We start from the raw sequence: 16677 nt of genomic DNA on the forward strand, positions 1-16677 counted from the left end.
GAAATGAGAGATTAAGAGGTACAGACCTCAAGTTATAAAATAAGTCAGTCACCAGGATGTAATGTATAGTACAGGGAATATAGTTAATAATATCTTAATAACTTTTTATGGTGACAGATGGTAATCAGACTTTGGTGAACATTTTCTAATGTATAAAAATATCAAATCGGACTTTCTGGTAGTCCAGTGGTTAAGAATCCAACTGCCAATGCAGGGCACAAGGGCTCAATCCCTGGCCTGGGAAGATTCCACATGCCTTGGGGCAACTAAGCCTGTGGGCCACAACTGCTGCCTGAGAGTCCTAGAGCCTGTGCTCCACAACTAGCGAAGCCACCGCAACTAGAGGCCTAGCACCCCAATTAGCCTCTGCTTGCTGCAATTAGAGGAAAGCCCATGTGTAGCAATGAAGACCCAGCACAGCCAAAAAAAAATAATTTTTAAAAAATCAAATCATTATGCTGTATACCAAAAACTAATATGATACTGTAAGTCAATTATACTTCAATGAAAAATAAAATTTTTTAAAAAATGGGCAAAGGACTTGAATATATTTCTTCAAATAAGATATACAAATAGCCAATTTGCATATGAAAACATATTCAACATATTAGTCATTAGGGAAATGCAAACCAAAACTGCAATGAGAGCCAGTTCAGACCTACTAGAATGGCTATTATGGGGAAAAAAAAAATCAAAAAATAACAAGTGTTGGTGAAGATGTGGAGAAATTGGAACCCTGATGCACTGCTGGTCGGAATGTAAAGTAGTGCAGCAATCCCACTTCCAGATGTATACCTGGATGAAGTGAAAGGAGGGACACAGTTACTTTTCACACCAACATTCACAGCAGCGTTACTCTCCATAGCTAAAATGTGAGGAAAATCCAAATGTCCATCAACAGCTGAATGGATAAACAAAATGTAGTATGCACATAAAATGGATTATTACTTAGCCCTAAAAAAGGAATGAAATCCTGACACATACTACAACATGATGAATCTTAAAAGCATTATGCTAAGCGAAACAGCCAGAGGCAAAAGAACAAATACTGTATGAATGCACTTATATGAGGCACATGCAATAAGCAAATTCAGAGAGAAAATAACAGGGTACCAATGGCTGGGGATAAGGGGAATAGGAGTTGTTATCTCACAGGTATTGAGTTTCTGCTTTGGATGATTAAAAAGCTTTGGAAATGCATTGTGGTATGGTTGCAGAACAGTGTGAATATATTTAAGGCCACTAAATTTCACATTTTAAGAAAGGTTAAAATGATAAATTTTGTTATGTGTATTTTACAATTTAAAAACGGACTCAAAAATTTTTTAACTTCTGCTTATCAAAAGACATCATTAAGACAATGAATAGGCAAACCACAGATTGGGGAAAAATATTCCCAATATACCAGACACAAATCAATTTACCAGGCTGCTTAAACACTCTGCAACTGGGAGCTTTGAGAAGACCAGTTTTGCCATGCATCCACACACACCCATATGAAACTGCAGCATGGCTCAACAAAAAGAAGTCCAGAAATGTGACATAGCTTTGGCTTTGCTGATTTCCAGTCCCGGGCCTGCTTCCTCATCTACAGCACGCTGAAACTTAGTACGGGCTCCGCCTTGGTGCCGATTCTTACATCAAGATGAGAGAGCTTATGTAGCAGTACCACAGAATGGAAAATTAAAATACTGAGAGAAGATGGATAAAGACTTCCTCTCCTCCTATGTTCCCCTAGGGCCACCCATACATTCAACTTTCTCTGGGAGACTTGGGATTCCACTTACAAATGACCTTTCCAGTACATGTTTGGCCCCCTAAGCAAGCACTTCTATTGATTCATTGCTACTATACAGCTCTCCAAGCTTCCTCAGAAAACTGTTCAATGAGGTTTGCCCACTTAGAAAACCGAGCCAACTCTCACAACTTTAAATTATCACTACTAACAAGGAGGGGGAAAACAATTAATGAAGGTTAAAACAAAAACAAAACCAGCATTCAGATGGCCTATTTGAGTAACTCATGGTCTGGCAAAAGTTTTGATACCAGAAACTTCCAAAAGCATGTTATATACTTGCTTTCCAGCCATCTCTTGCTTCCAACTAAGGGACTTCATGGGACAGCAAACTATGATGGTCTTCTACAAATGGAAGCAATTAAAGGGAGATTATTCCTTCCTCCAAGGATGCAAAACAAGTCTGCCCTCTAGCTTCACTATCATACTCAGGCTCCCACGGGCAGGGCTGTGCCAGCCAGGCTCCCACCAGCCACCCTGTGATAAGGCATGGGAACAGGATGAAAGTCCTCAAGGTACTCAAAGTCCTAGGGAGCCCTGGAGCGAGCAGACCAATCTTAGCTACCAGTTTTTCAAAACGGACAAAGTGATACCAAGAGCCAGTCATTCAGTCCTTCATTCTCTTCATCCCTAGGGCTTTCCTGATACCCTAGGGATGCAAGCAAACAACAACAACAAAAAGAAACGAAGGAAAAAACACATTGGTCTGCTTACCCCTCGTTGGACCGTATCATGTAGTCAGTAAATTCATGGTCTCCCTTGATCACCTCCAAGGGGACCACAAGGTTGACATCAGAATCAGTGTTCCGCAGCTGGTTGAGTTTAATGTTGACTGAGAAGAGGTAATCCCGCACTTCATCTATGCCCACCTTCAGGCCCTTGCACACCACATACCTGAGAGGAGAGACCCTGTCACTCCACTGAGCAAGGGCTTCCCCAGCGTAATTCCTCCTCCCCGAACCACCTGCTGAGTCACAAAACCCCTGTCTACGCACCGAGAACAGAGTGCTGCAAAGTTCACCTCAAACCCTTCTCATGTTGGGCTGTGTTTCTACTCTCTATGGCAGTGGTTTCCAATTACCCTGTGCCAGGCTGGCTGAATCACCATCAGCTGGGGAAGTCTGCTAAGTTAAGGGCAATCAGACTCTCCAGGGATGGGGCCCAGAAATCTGTGTTTTGAACAAGCCACCTAGCAATTCGGATTGGCTGCATCTTCTCTCACAAGATGCATGGGCACTGTGTCCCATCTGGGATGCAAACAGGGACTCTGGTTAGTGGCCCAATTGTCCTTCAGGTAACCCTTCCTTGGTCTCCTTCACCCTCCTAGGCCAAGCCAAGGATCACCCACAAAAGTGTGGTGAACAAGGTTGGTGGAGGAGGCAGAGGCTGAACAAGAAAATCCAAATCCTCTTGGCTCTAATCACTTTTTTTAAATCAGGGTTTTTTAATGCAGCTCGAGTGCTCATGCCAGAGATGCACCAGGTTTTCTTGTTCTGACATTTAGCCAACTAGTCTGATTCAAAGGGAGAGGAAAGCCTCACCTCTCTGAGTTGGCAGGACGGCTGGTAATTGGCTTAAAGAGACAGACTCGTTCAAAGCAGCAGTACAGCAGGTAGATGAGCCCCACGCTGAATGGTGTGAAGAGGTCGAAGGTTTTACAGATGAAGTGGCCTCCTAGGTTAAGGGAAAACACCAACGATAGTCAGCAGCTTCCACTCCAGGAGATGGGTTGGGTCATCTCAGGGACTATGACAAAGTCAGGGCCCAGATACCTGGGCCCATTAAAAGTCACAGGCCACAGAAGGGAAAAAGTTGTAGAGGGGATTTTGGGGATTCCATAGCACCTTCCCCCCTAAATCCCTCATTCCGCCATGTGTCATCTCATACAAGCAGACCATGAGTTAACTTTCAAGCCAACCCCAATACATGTTCTTGTACAACAGGGCCTCTGGTGGGTCCTGGGTGGGGAGACGGCAGAGAAGTGTCACCTGTCCGGACAACAGACAGCGCCATGAGGAACTGACACAGCAGCAGCTGTTTGCTGAGGATCTCCTGCAGGTTCTCCTGTCCCTCCACTGAGAAACCCTGCAACGAGAGCACAAGGAACAGAGCAGAAAAGAGAAGTGATGAGGACTGAAGAGAGTGCTCCCACCGCATCTTCCCTGAGATCTCTACAGGTGTTTCCACTGATCTCCACCAACTGACCGACACAGATACAGTCTGGTGTTTAGATTCTCCGGCGTGGCTGTATGGCTCCCTGTGGTAAAGACAGCACCTGGGACCCAGGCCTGCCTACTGAGCCAGTGCTGTTTTCCTGCTCTATCGCTCCTGGGGATCTGCTCCTCCAAGGAGATGGTCCAGAAAATTTAAAAACTCATGCTGGAATCCAAGGGAAGGACACGGCAGAACAGAGGCAAAATACGCTGGTCTCAAGCCAACTACAAGACAGGAAACTGAATGCCCTGGTGAGTCCAGTGAGACCCAGGGAGCACGTGTGGCTAAATCTGTGTGGGCTCCCTCAGTCCTGGGCTGCACTGAACAGGCCCCAGTCTGGTGACAGGAGAAAGTCTGCCTGACTCTGAGAGTCACAAGAATCTTTCTTTCTCTGCTGACCACAGATTTACTCACAAAACCCTCCCTCCTGTCCCAGGACCATGGAGCCTCTTCCTCCAGCTGGCAGAGTCTCTGGGCAGGCTGTTTGTATGAAGAATGTATGTTGCTGTTCTTGGAGTGGTCTCCCTCCCTGTGAGATCCCAGCAAGGAGCAGAGAGCCAGGCTCACAGGGGAGTGAGGGACGCCAGGGGCTGTGACGGGAAGAGAGGCAAGTTATTGTTTAATGGGCATAGAATTTCAATTTTGCAAAATGGAAAAAGTTTTGGAGATCTGTTTCATGAAAGCATGATTATAATTAACATAACTGAACTGTAAACTTAAAAATGGCTACAACAGTAAATTTTATGTTATGTGATTTTTATCACAATAATTAAGAGAAGCAAAGAGGCTGGTCTCCAGAAGTAAAAATGTTCGGTAATGTCTTCCAGATTTACAGATGCTTCTTAAAATGCACAGCTGTTTACAGGGAGAGGGGAAAAAAACACACACACAAAAAATCCCACATGGGTCACCAGTCTATGCTGCCTAAGTCAGAGGGACAATCCTTGAGTTTGCCACTCGAGCTGATGCCCTGCCCGGCTGCCTCCCAAGCGTATCAGACTCCAACAGGCTCAGCGGAAGCGGCCCCTCCCTCCACCCAAGCCTATCTGTTGTCCCCTGCTAGGCACCAATCTTTGGGGGCTGAGGGCACGCTCGGCTCCTGTGCTGACATCCTAAACATTTCTTCACCTCTCCACACAGCTACTGCTTATGAGGTTGCCCAGGGGGCTCCAGAAGCTTTTTGCTACTCTGGCCACGTGACCCTGGAGCAACTGCCGCGTTCTCTGACCTTTCTCCACACTAAGCTGTGACTCACAACTTTTCTGGTAGTCCAGAGAAGACTACCGGCAGCATCAGATTACTAAGGGAGAAGGCTGCAGGGGCTACCTCTACGCCTCAGGTAACTGCCCAAGAAATGGACAACCTGAGTATCCTCTTCAGCCCAGCCACTGACAGAGCCTCTTGCGGAGTCTTAATATGGAGCAGCCGCATTTGGTTACGTGGTCACCTATCAGCTGCTCCCGAGGCTTAGGAGTGGCCGTGTACAGACAGCCTCTCCAAGAGCAGCACCCGGGTGACAAATGATGGAAACGTCTTTCCCGTTGGCTCTGCTGAGTCCATCTTAGTCACGGTGCCCCCTCACCAGGCCTCCACCCTCACCCGAGGCCCGTTGAGAAAGTGAGTTGGGAAGATCCACCTGCCCCAAGCAAAGATGCCTGTAATAGCACAGCCTTGACAAAGTTACAAACTGAAAAGATGTACAAAAAGAATAAAAACATACGTCATCACCCCACGAAGAGCAGGTCACCTACCCCGTCAGCCATCAGAAAGTGGACACCCTTGTGATCGGTGTTATCCAGCACGAAATTCCGAAAAGCATTGATGTTCTCCGGGCGGGTAATGTCTCCGTCTCCATCGATCCCACCCTCACCTGACAGGACACAAGGTTCACACTTAGCTCGTCTGCCCTGTGCATCCCTGGCACCGGGACACAACCTCGCCAGGGCTGTGAACACAGGTACCAGGCAGGCCTCAAGGCCCAGGAGAAGAGCCTCTGTGAGGAGCAGCTCAGGACCCGTCACACAAGGCTGCCCTGCAGTGATGGGCCAGGAGGCAGAAACAGGGCCCTGCTACAGTAGAGGAGAGCTCAGGCGGAGTCAACCAGCCGTGAGCCATCAACTGAAAGAGAAGGTCTTCATGTTCAAGATCAAACGTGTTTAAAGCACCTACATTTAGGAAGCAATATCAATTTCTTAATAAGTTCTGTTAACAAAAGGACTTGGGATTTCCTGCCAAATCACAAGAAGCAAGACAGAGTGGAGGGAACTGCTAGCGGGTTGCTGACCATCTGGCATACAGGGCTGGGGATGGGTGTGGGTTTGTATTTGTTAATAACCCTGCCAGTTCTCAGCTAGAGATCGAATGGTTTTATTATCTCCTGTCACCACAAGAGAAGGAAGGAGAAATTAGCATGGATCTGCTGCAAGTTTGCCTACTGGAGGGTTTAACCTGGATCCCACAGGCCTGGGGTAAAAGGCACAGGCAAGGGGAGACCAAGACTTCGTGACGTGGGCTGGGAGCCCCGGACTGAGAGCCCCGGGACAGAAAACACGGCACATGGCTAGGAGCTCCTCCTGGTAAGACTCGTCCCTCTCGGTCCCTGGGGCCTCCTCCATGTCCCTACCGTAGTAGGGCTCGAAGAGCTCGCTGGAGGCAGAGTAGAAATCCTCCAGCTTGAAGTCGTGAGGGCCCTTCAGAGTCAGCCCGAAGCCCTTGGCGTGCCACCTCTTCCTCCACAGCACGTACTCCGAGAAGCCACCCGGGCCCGCACAGACGTCAGCAAAGTACAGAAGCTCCGCTTCCCGGTCCTTCACCAGCGGCTTCTGCAGGGGCAAGTGGAAGCCAGGGGAGGAAGAGGGGAAAATGCCTCAGTGGGGAGCAGGAAAGAGAAAGCAGGGGAGTAAAACAAGCCTTTCAGCAAGCACAGTGCAGAGTTCCTGCCAGAGCCACAACCACCAGGAAACATGTCCTCTGAGACCACTGCCTTCAGAGTCACCCGTCCACACCTCAAAACACCCCTGATTCCTTTCACACCACCATGCCCAGCTCAGACTCCTAAAAAAACACCCTAATGGGCACCCAAGCGTGCACGTTTTCTGAGCATCTTTTCCCCACCGCATCCTGCCTTACAAGAGTCCCAACGAGCGGAGTAGATGTTCTAGCCGCCCACATGACAGACAGGGAAAGAGAAACGCCAAGACACAAATCGACCTGTTCAGTCTGCAGCACCGCTTAGTCAGCATCCCGTCAGCCTAAGCAGGAGACACAGGCTTCCCGTCCAACCAGAGTCTGAGGGGCTCTCACATCACTTCCTCCCAGCTCAGGGCCTCATCTTCCAAATAGCAGTTTCTGCGTCCCTTCTTCCTCTCCTCCCAGCCACTATCTTTTTTTTCCCCTCCAATTAAGTTTTTACCATGGAATAATTTTAGACATACAGCTAAGTTGCGAGGACAAAGTTTGCACATATCCTTCACCCAGTTTTAGTAACATCTTACATGGTCAGCTGTAAAAATTAAGGAACTGACATGCACGGGTACATTTCTACGAACTACACCCCAGACTTGCTTCAGATCTCACCAGACCCCTTGTTCTGTTCCACAACTCCATCCAAGACCCTACAGTGCCCTGTGTGTCCTCCTTTTTTGCACACCCCTGCTCCTACCTTTGCCCCTCTGCTGACCAGGATCTGCACAGGGCAGAGCTGGAAGCTGATAAGATTGAGAAAACAGGAGACACTGACCTAGGCAGCCATCAGAGCATCCACCCACCTAAAGAACAACTGAATTACACTATCATCATTTGTATCTGATGATTAGTTTCGGCCACTTAAGCGGCTTTAAATTCTTAATATAAAATGCTGGGCATTCCCTGGTGGCCTAGTGGTTAGGATACTACGCTTTCACTGCTGTGGCCCAGGTTCCATCCCTGGTCAAGGAACTGGGATCTCACAAGCTGCACAGCTTGGCCAAATTAATTAATTAAATTTAATGTATGCTGAATGCAGATCTAGATTGTGTTTACACTTCTCTTCTACACACCTGGGCCCTCAAGGGTGAATTCCACTTGTCTCAAGCCTCCACGGCAGAGACGTGCCATCTGCACTGGTGACAAGAAGCTGAGCTTCAGAGGAGTGACCGCAGGGGTCCCTGATGAACATCCAGCAGGAAGGGCTAAGACAGCTCAGCCTTCTCTCCCTCAAAGTCTGGCACGGCTGGGTGCTTGTCCAGAGCTCTCTAACTGCCAGATAAAGATCAGAAGGCTTCAGGGGAAACAGTTATAGGAAAGAAATGGAAATACTAATGCTCACAGTCCAGTCACTTTCGAGGTGACAAGGGCTTTGCATCTGGTGGTGGTTTATCTAGCTTGATCACAACAGTGGAAAAAGTCTCTGGAGAAAGGGCCTGTAGCTAAAAATACACTCCATCGCCCTGTGACAAGCCCACTCAGTGTGCTGGGCATATCAGCTCCTTCTCCCCTCCCTCTGCTCCATCACCCTAACATTCTTTGTTCCTGAGCCATCAATTACTCATATTTTCTTGTACTCATTTGCACACTAAAAAAGACCTAATGGCATACGCCAAGAATATTATGCAGCACTTCCCAGGCTGCAAAGCGCTAATGAGGCAGGAGTCACAAGTTTAAGGCCTGCACACACTGCAAAGAGTGAAGACACTGTTCCTCCTCACAGGCCAAGCCCTAGCCCCGGGCGCCAGCTTCTCCAGGTGAGAGGCTGGCCCAAAGAAGACTGTGAGAAGAAAGGAGAATGAATCAATGGAAGCGTCTCACCTCCAAAAAGACGGCATAAATATGATCTGTTCTGTAATTTCAGGACGTGTCACCCTAGCAGGCCACAGCCAGCGGTCCTTTCTCAGAAAGGATGGCCGGGGTTCTCACCTCTGCCACTTACTGACTGTGCAGTCAAAAGCAAGAACACGATTTATGTCTTTAAGCTTGAGCTTCCTCAACGACAAACGGGAACTAATGTAGGTTATTTCTTAAGGCTATTGTAGGATTAAACAAAGTACCTTATGTCGAAGACCCTTAAAAACTGTACAATACTGAACAAACGTTAAGATGACACGAAGTTCAACTCGATCAGCCAGCTCCCTGAGAGTCAGGCCCTTGCCCCTCCCCTCCCTTTCTCTCTGCAGAGTCTGGCGCAGTGCTCCACAGGCAGCAGGGACTTTGTAAGTGCTGTCTAATTTCTTCTAAGACAGCGCTGAGACTTCAAGATCTACATTCAGCTTTTGTATCCTGTTACGCTTCATAGCCAATGCTTTCTTACCACAACGATAACTGCAGGCACACAAGTCCCTCACGTAACGTTTATATATAATACGCTTCCATATACCCAAAGAATCTAAACGCCCTTCTCTTCCTGGCCCCTTCCAATTCTTGTTTATGATCTCTTTATTTCCCTAGCCTCTTTTCTCCTTTTACCACAACCTGTAGAAGCAGAAACATGCTGAAAAACCTCAAAGAGCCTCCCTCTAGCTTCCCATCTCCAACCTCCTCACACTGCGCTAGGCTTCACGTAGTCTGCACTCTTACTCTGATTTCCCTGATCCAAGAGCCACTGAGGCTCTAACAAACCTGGGCGTGTGCCTGGGGCTTCTGCCACTCCCACGTCTGCTGGGACTGCTCTAAACACAAGCCTGCTGGGCTTGGCTGTCACTCCAGTCCTTGGGAGGAAACAGGGGTGAACAGACAGAAGCAAACACTAGGAGCTGAAGAGAAATCACTTTTATAGTGGAATATAGAAGAACTTCTCTGGAAGGGCAATTCTCCATGGCCACTATCAATCAATGCAAGTCAAGAAGCTGCCTGAAGCATCACAAACACAGCCACCTTTTCCCATGTAACATCTCCACCCTCCACCTGAATGGTACGACCCTGATGCCTACCTCATTTTCCTGACAGCAAAAGACAATAACCAGATCCCAGCTGCTGGAGGCGTTTACATTCAAAAGCCCAAAATGACGCTGTGATTTCCCATCAACCTGACAGAGTTCCTCTGCCAGGCAGGGGTTTAAGGGAAATCATTGGGAGCTCAGAAAATTAAATCAACACTGTATCAATGTAATTTTCTCAAAATGCTAATTCCAAGAGCCGTTTTGTACAGCTTGCTGGTACTGTAAGGTGGGAGGGAGACCTGGGAGAGAGAAATAACTACAGACTGGAGGGGTCCACCTGCCCTTCTGCCAGCATAGAGGAGACAACCAGGCAGGTGAGGCTGGAGCAGTGAAGAACTTGGAAAACAAATTTCTTTAAGCAGTGGATAATCGGGGGCCTAGCAGGAGGAGGCTGAATGAGGCAGAAACTGGACTGGGAACAGCCGGCTCCTGACCCCTTCACTGTCAGAGACTAACCTTCTAGGACAGGGTGAAAATGCTTTGAAACTCTGAAGGGAAAGCTGGAATGAAATTTCCTTTTTTCTTTCTCTATCATATGGAGGGTCTGTGTTCAGAAAAATGAGAGTAGTAAAGTAGAAATTCATTCCGATCCACCACCTGTAATTAGGATTCCACATGAAGCTTGTCCAGAGAAGCAGAAAGGGAAAGTGAAGTCACAGATTTTAGAGCTAGAACAAACCTTAAGAGTCTCTTGGTCCTACCCTGGTTCTCTGGCAGGTTAGTAGGGCTAATTTCAGAGATGAGGTAGCTGAGATCCAAAGGAGGTATGAACCTGAGTGACACCACCTGTGACTAAGTGCTGCACTTCCTACCTGCCCCCGACCACGAGCACAGACCTTCAGACATGATCCTGATTGTAAACAGACCCGTGAAAGAACCCAGATGCCCACAATTCATTCAAAACTCAGACATTTCCCAGAGTACTGCCCCCTCATACCAGGAATAGCAGCAACCAAATCAGATGATGTCACAAGTTTCAACCTGGAACATTAACTCACTGTAAGGACTGCTCACAGTCGTCCCTCAGTATTGACAGGGCATTGGTTTCAGGTGCCCCCCACAGCCACCAGAATCTGCAGATACTTGAGTCCTTTACATAAAGTGGCGGTGTACAGCCGGCCCTCTGCATCGCAGAGTCAACAGACACAGAGGGCTGACTGCACTCAGACTCCACCCCACCCTGTAAGAGGCAGGCTCAAGCTCCCTGGTGGCAACTGGCCTCTACACGTCGACAAGCATGGAGAGGCTCTACACACACCCGACCCCTACCCTCATCTGCTCTCAAGCCCCCCAGAATGTCCAGACCCTAAGCACCACGGAGAAAGGGATCACATCTATGTATTCCTGGTGCCTAGCACTGTGCCTGGCACAACGTAGGGGCTGGACAAATACACGTTTAATCAGTGCAGCAGGGAGGCCGATGCACTCACTCATGCCCTCACCTCCCTGCCCCCTTGGCCTATGGAGGCTACACCTGCTGGTCTGGTCAGGAATGCCCCTCCTCCACTGCTCCAAGCCCTGTGCTCCTCTACCCGGAGTGAAGAGCAGGATCTAGAGGCAGGAGCTGGGACTCCGGGCCTGAAGCCCTAGAGATGACTGCTTACTAGGGCACTCCTGGGACCACAGGAAGCACTGTGGAACCCTAGCTGAAGAGCTCAAAACAAAATATATCTCATCACAAAATGCATCTCCATCACCCAGCAGGAATACTCTCCTAGCATTGTACAAATGGCAATTTCTGAGCCACTGAAGCTGAAGCCTATTTAGCACTATGAATTCAGAAGCAAAATCTTGTTCTCACCCCATAAGAGTCCCTTGGATTTGTAAACATGCGATCGAACACAAAATCCATGTTAGCCATCTTCATTGCTGCCCTGAAACAAAGCAAGACAGAAAAGCATACCTCAGTACCAGACAGATGGGAGAGCTGAGGCTCAAATGGAAACATCGACCAGTGCACATCGGAGGAGGGGAGGGAAGGGAAATGCCAGCAAACCTGTTGAGGAAGAAGACTCCTCGGATCATCTCGTAGGGATTGGCCCGAGTCCGAGCTCGCCGCATCTCCTCCCCATCCAGGACATCAAACACACTCTGCCCGGAAAGAATCAGAACCACAGGGTGAGCATCACCCTCGGGATGGAGCTTGAGGAGCTGGATTCACAGCCCTCTGAAAAGCTAGGCCTCTGCTGCAACCCAGCTCTGAAATGACCAGATGTGTGATCCCAGACAGGCGGCTCGATCACTCTGCCTCTCAGCTACCTCACTTATAAAATGGTACAAAATAAAAGGGAAGCAAGCACATGCCTGCCACGTGCTTGTGGTATTAATCCTCCTGGCACTGCTAAACCTTGCTGCAAGCCTGCTTCTCCACTCCAGCAGCAACTCAGCAGGGACCAGAGTTTTGCTATGAAGGGTGTACCCAGAAAGAGGGCCGGCAAACCAAGATCAGGCTTTTCTGAGGGCACCTACCTCCCAGCAGGGAACCCTTCTCTTTCTTCTAATTCTCTCTGGAAAAAGAAAGCCTCACTTTACCTGAGGATATTTCCAACACTCTACCTGCCAGAAAAATAAGCTCCGTGAGGCTCGTCTCAGGCCTTGCTTCTCCTCCAACTCATTTTCTCCTCAGTTTCCTTGGCTCACCCTGCCCCAAGCAATGCACCTCCTGACCAAAGTCAGGTCAGGTCAGAAGACATCAAGGGGAGAGTAACACCAACTATCTCTTTTAACTCTAACACTGAGTATTTTTTTCTTCCCAATTTAAAGATAAGGAAACTCAAACTCAGAGAAGCTAAAGCAAATGGTCCAAGGTCACTCAGCAAAGAAAAAAAAAAAGCTGCAAAACTAGGATTTGAATTCAGCTCTGATACTGAAGAATGATTCCAAATCTTCCACTATGCCAGCCCCTCCTCAGGATTACGATGAACCCACCCACTGAAATTAAGTGGTACCCTTCCTGGCTACTGACCACAGAGACAGAACAACACTGCAGGGCAAGGGAGCCACCAAGAAAAATTAGCTAAATTTCAGGTTCCCCAAAACCAACTCAAAAGAACAAGAAAAGCCCAGCACAACCCCTCACACAAAATCTTTAGCGCCAGCTCTAGCCACAAGGACTTACCTTACACTTCAACACACTGCGAAGCAGGCCTTCCCCACAAAACTCTGTTTCATCTTCAATAATCATCTTTCTCTACAGGGAGAAGAAAACAATCCACAGTGACCACATGTGTCTGCATTTGGGGGGAAACTAGGGTTCTGAGTGAGCAGAGCAAAAGGGGGCTTGAGTCCCTGCCAGAGAACATCAACCCCGAGGGGTCGGAAAGAGAAAAGCTTAAATCCCTCTGGCTTGGCTCCAGATGGGGCTGCGAGAAGGAGCCCCCTGGGGGCTCCCATGAAAGCACCATATGGATACAAGACTCGTGAATGCCAAGGCTGTGAAAAGCAAACAGGGAGGAGACACCCAAGCTGTCTGTCCCTAGAGCGCAGGGGCAGAAGGAAGGGGGATGCTTGGGAACACCCAAAATGACAGAGGCTGTCCTTTAGCCAGGAAGCCTCTTGCTCCTTGGTGAGTATGAAGGCAGGACCTCAGGCACCGACTTGGCAGCCTCACAGAAAACAAGGGTGTGGGAGCCTCATGGGGATGTTGAGTTCAGTGTCAAGTACGAGTGAGAATGCCTCTAAACCAGTGGTGCTCAAACTCGGTATTCTCAGGTTTTACACTCTTTAAGATCACTGAGGATCCTCAACAGCTTTTGTTTCTGTGGGAGATAGATGTGTATATGTGTGTGTGTGTATTTATATACCTTATTATTAGAAGTTAAAACCGAGATGTTTAAATATTTACTAGTTCAGTTTAAAATGTTGTATTAATATAAATAAACGTGTAAGAAAATTGTATTCCAGAAAAAAAATGATTGAGAAGAGTGGGCACTGCTTTCCATGTTTGCAAAGCTCTCAGCACCCAGCTTACATGAGACAGGGAGAGTCTCCCGCCCACATGCGCATTCAACACATGCTATCACATGTCATAGCTTCTGGAAGACTTCTCAGGACACTTGCAAGAGAGAGAGAATGAAAAAGGCAGATAACTTCTCAGAATTATGAAAATAACTGACCTTGTAGACCGTGTGAAAGGGTCATGGAGATCCCTCAAATCCCTATACTTTGAGAACTGCTCTCTGGAACATGCTGATCTGGTAAAACCATATACTTAATTCTTACAATTTTCCAGAAAGAGAACACACAAATTCCTTTTGTAACAACTCCCTCATTCCTTTCTGAGGACAGGAGTAGTCTTTTTTTATCTTCCTGGAACAGTGCCCAGTAGTGACCAGAATATACACAGGTGTACAATAAGCTACTCTAAAAAGCATCCAAGAGGAAGACAGAAGTTACGCATTTTGTGCTGCCTTGCAAGGTAAATGACTAGGAGGAAAAAAGCCCCGCATGCCACATCTCCCAGGGGCATATCCGTGAAGCTCTTGATACCCTCTTGATGCAGCTTTATTCCTGCCAGAAAGCTTAGATTCACACTTTTCTAATACTGTGAGTATACAGATACACACACCTGATTTGAGGAGAAATATCAGAAGTGTCAAGAATTCAGAGTACATTTTCCTGAACTCCTACCTTCCCCACAACCATCCAATCGCTCATTTCCTGAGTGTCAGGAATTTCAGTGGTACATTCTGGGAACCATGACACCTGCTCACAGGCACTGGGCTACAAACAAAAGAGAGGCAAGTAAGTCAGGTAAGGCAGACCCTCAGGGCCATGCCCCAACTCACCAGGGCTTTCCCCAGCTATCAAGAGGGGCTCAGAGATAGCAGTGTCCAGGAAGCTGAGGAAAACAGCAGTGTCAGACCTAAGAACTGAGCCAGAATTCTGAAGTTCAGCTTCTAAAGGCCGGGGCCAATTCTGCTTTGAATTCTAAGAAACTTCTCCACCTTTCAAAGTTTCTTTCATTTGTTCCAATGTTATTTGATGAACACCTACTGTGGACTAAGAGCTCAGTACACAGAGGTAAAAAGACATGGTCTTTAACTCAAGTGGCCTACAGTCAGAGCAGTGGGGACGCAGAGGAGAACCTAAGTCTACAAGGCAATTACATCAGGAAGACAGTGCAATGAGCCTCACTTCCTGATGCCTTTTATTGCAAGACACAGTAGAAACTGGCTTCTCTAGTGCTGCTTTCTCTTAATTTTTCAGTCACTTTCCTTACCAAGCTAAAACTGTGGTTTTCGTCCTGGCCACACTTAGCATTATCTGTAGACCTTTTAAAAAGTACTGATGCCTGGGCCCCACCCTCGGAGTATATGATTCTGCTGGTTTTAGGTGGGAATTGGGTATAAGGACATTTTTAAGAGGTCGCCAGGTGATTCTAATGTGCATCCAGAACTAAGTTCACAGGGCTGCGAGAGACAACGATTATAAAACCTAAATAGGTGGCTAACCTGCATTGGCAGCTCCACATTTTCCCTCCAAGTAAGTGTGGAGAAGAGGTTCACCATTGCGAATTGAAGCAATGAGATTAAAGGTAATATTACATGCTCTGAAAGGCATAAAATGGTATCTCAATGCAAGGTCTTGAGGGCAAGCCAACTACCATCAACAGAGAAAAAGTTTAAAAGAAAAATTACTGAAAACTTTGTCAATGAATCTAGCAGTGAATCATGGCTTCTCCTCCTGGTCAAATCCGGTCCCTTTAGGTATAAACGTTGCGAATTATAACCTGTAAAATGAGCTCATACACGATAGGGGTGCTCCTTTGGAGAGGAATAGCAGACTCAACCTCTCCATGGAAGTGTGAACATTATGGCTGCCTACAAAGTGAACTCTACCTGAAGCTCCACACCTTACACTCCGTATTCCTGGACAGCGCCACTGGAGCATTCTCCATGCGGTGATTCAGGAATCGGACGCTCGCCTCAGGCCGCCCAGACTCAACTACCTTAAAGAAGCGGCACTTCCCTGATGATCCAGTGGTTAGGACGCTGTGCTTCCACTGTAGGGGGCACAGGTTCAATTCCTAGTTGGGAAACTAAGATCCCACATGAGCTGGCATGTTCAAAAATAAGCAAACAATTAAAATTTAAAACAAAAACAAAAAACAACCACCACACACACACAAAAAAGAAGTGGCCACCAACAAATAGTTGAGGCAAACTCTTAACCAAAAGATTATCTTTAAGGAAAAAAAAGTGAATTATGGTAAATGGTGATTAAGTCAGTCTTGCCTCAAACAAATTATTCATGGAATTCCCTGGTGGTCTAGTGGTTAAGACTTGGAGCTTTCATTGGCATGGCCAGGGTTTAATCCCCAGTCAGGGAACTAAGATCTCTCAAGCCATGTGACAAGGCCAAAAAACCCCCCCTTTTTTTTCAACAGCCTGTCTCTATTAAAAACAGATTTTAAAAGCAAATTTCAGATTCCAAGTTTAGCAAAGTTCTAATTCTGCCCCATTGAGAGGGTAGGGACTTTTCACTCACTTTAAATAAATGAGGACATGGAAAGTACCAAGGAATTTGGAGGTAGAAACCTACATCTAGCCCCAATTATAAATATTTGCCTATTTTGCATTGTTGCGTCTCCTTACAACTACAAGGCAACACAGCAGAACCACTCTCAGAATCCATCAACTCCTGGTTTGTTAGCATCTTACTCTGACACTTTATTAGGCTTTTATCATGCACAGGTTCACAGAACTTCTTTGCTGCACCAGAACATTAGGGAGACAAATAAAATATCTATTTTCC

At 47.2% G+C, this 16677-nt stretch overlaps 1 protein-coding gene across 1 annotated transcript in view; it reads right to left on the reverse strand.

Annotated features, from left to right (window-relative positions):
- The window catches only part of CMTR1 (cap methyltransferase 1), a 53248-nt gene that overhangs the window by 20957 nt on the left and 15614 nt on the right, over positions 1-16677 (reverse strand). Inside the window, exons 5-13 of the mRNA XM_052648384.1 lie at positions 14551-14643; positions 13040-13111; positions 11918-12012; positions 11723-11795; positions 6633-6831; positions 5761-5879; positions 3784-3880; positions 3337-3469; positions 2510-2689 (exon numbers count right to left, since the gene is read on the reverse strand). Of these exons, the coding sequence (XP_052504344.1) occupies positions 2510-2689; positions 3337-3469; positions 3784-3880; positions 5761-5879; positions 6633-6831; positions 11723-11795; positions 11918-12012; positions 13040-13111; positions 14551-14643 (1061 nt within the window). The remainder of the gene's footprint in view (positions 1-2509; positions 2690-3336; positions 3470-3783; positions 3881-5760; positions 5880-6632; positions 6832-11722; positions 11796-11917; positions 12013-13039; positions 13112-14550; positions 14644-16677) is intronic.

This window comes from Budorcas taxicolor, chromosome 11 (assembly GCF_023091745.1).
Source record: "Budorcas taxicolor isolate Tak-1 chromosome 11, Takin1.1, whole genome shotgun sequence".
NCBI classification, from domain to species: domain Eukaryota; kingdom Metazoa; phylum Chordata; class Mammalia; order Artiodactyla; family Bovidae; genus Budorcas; species Budorcas taxicolor.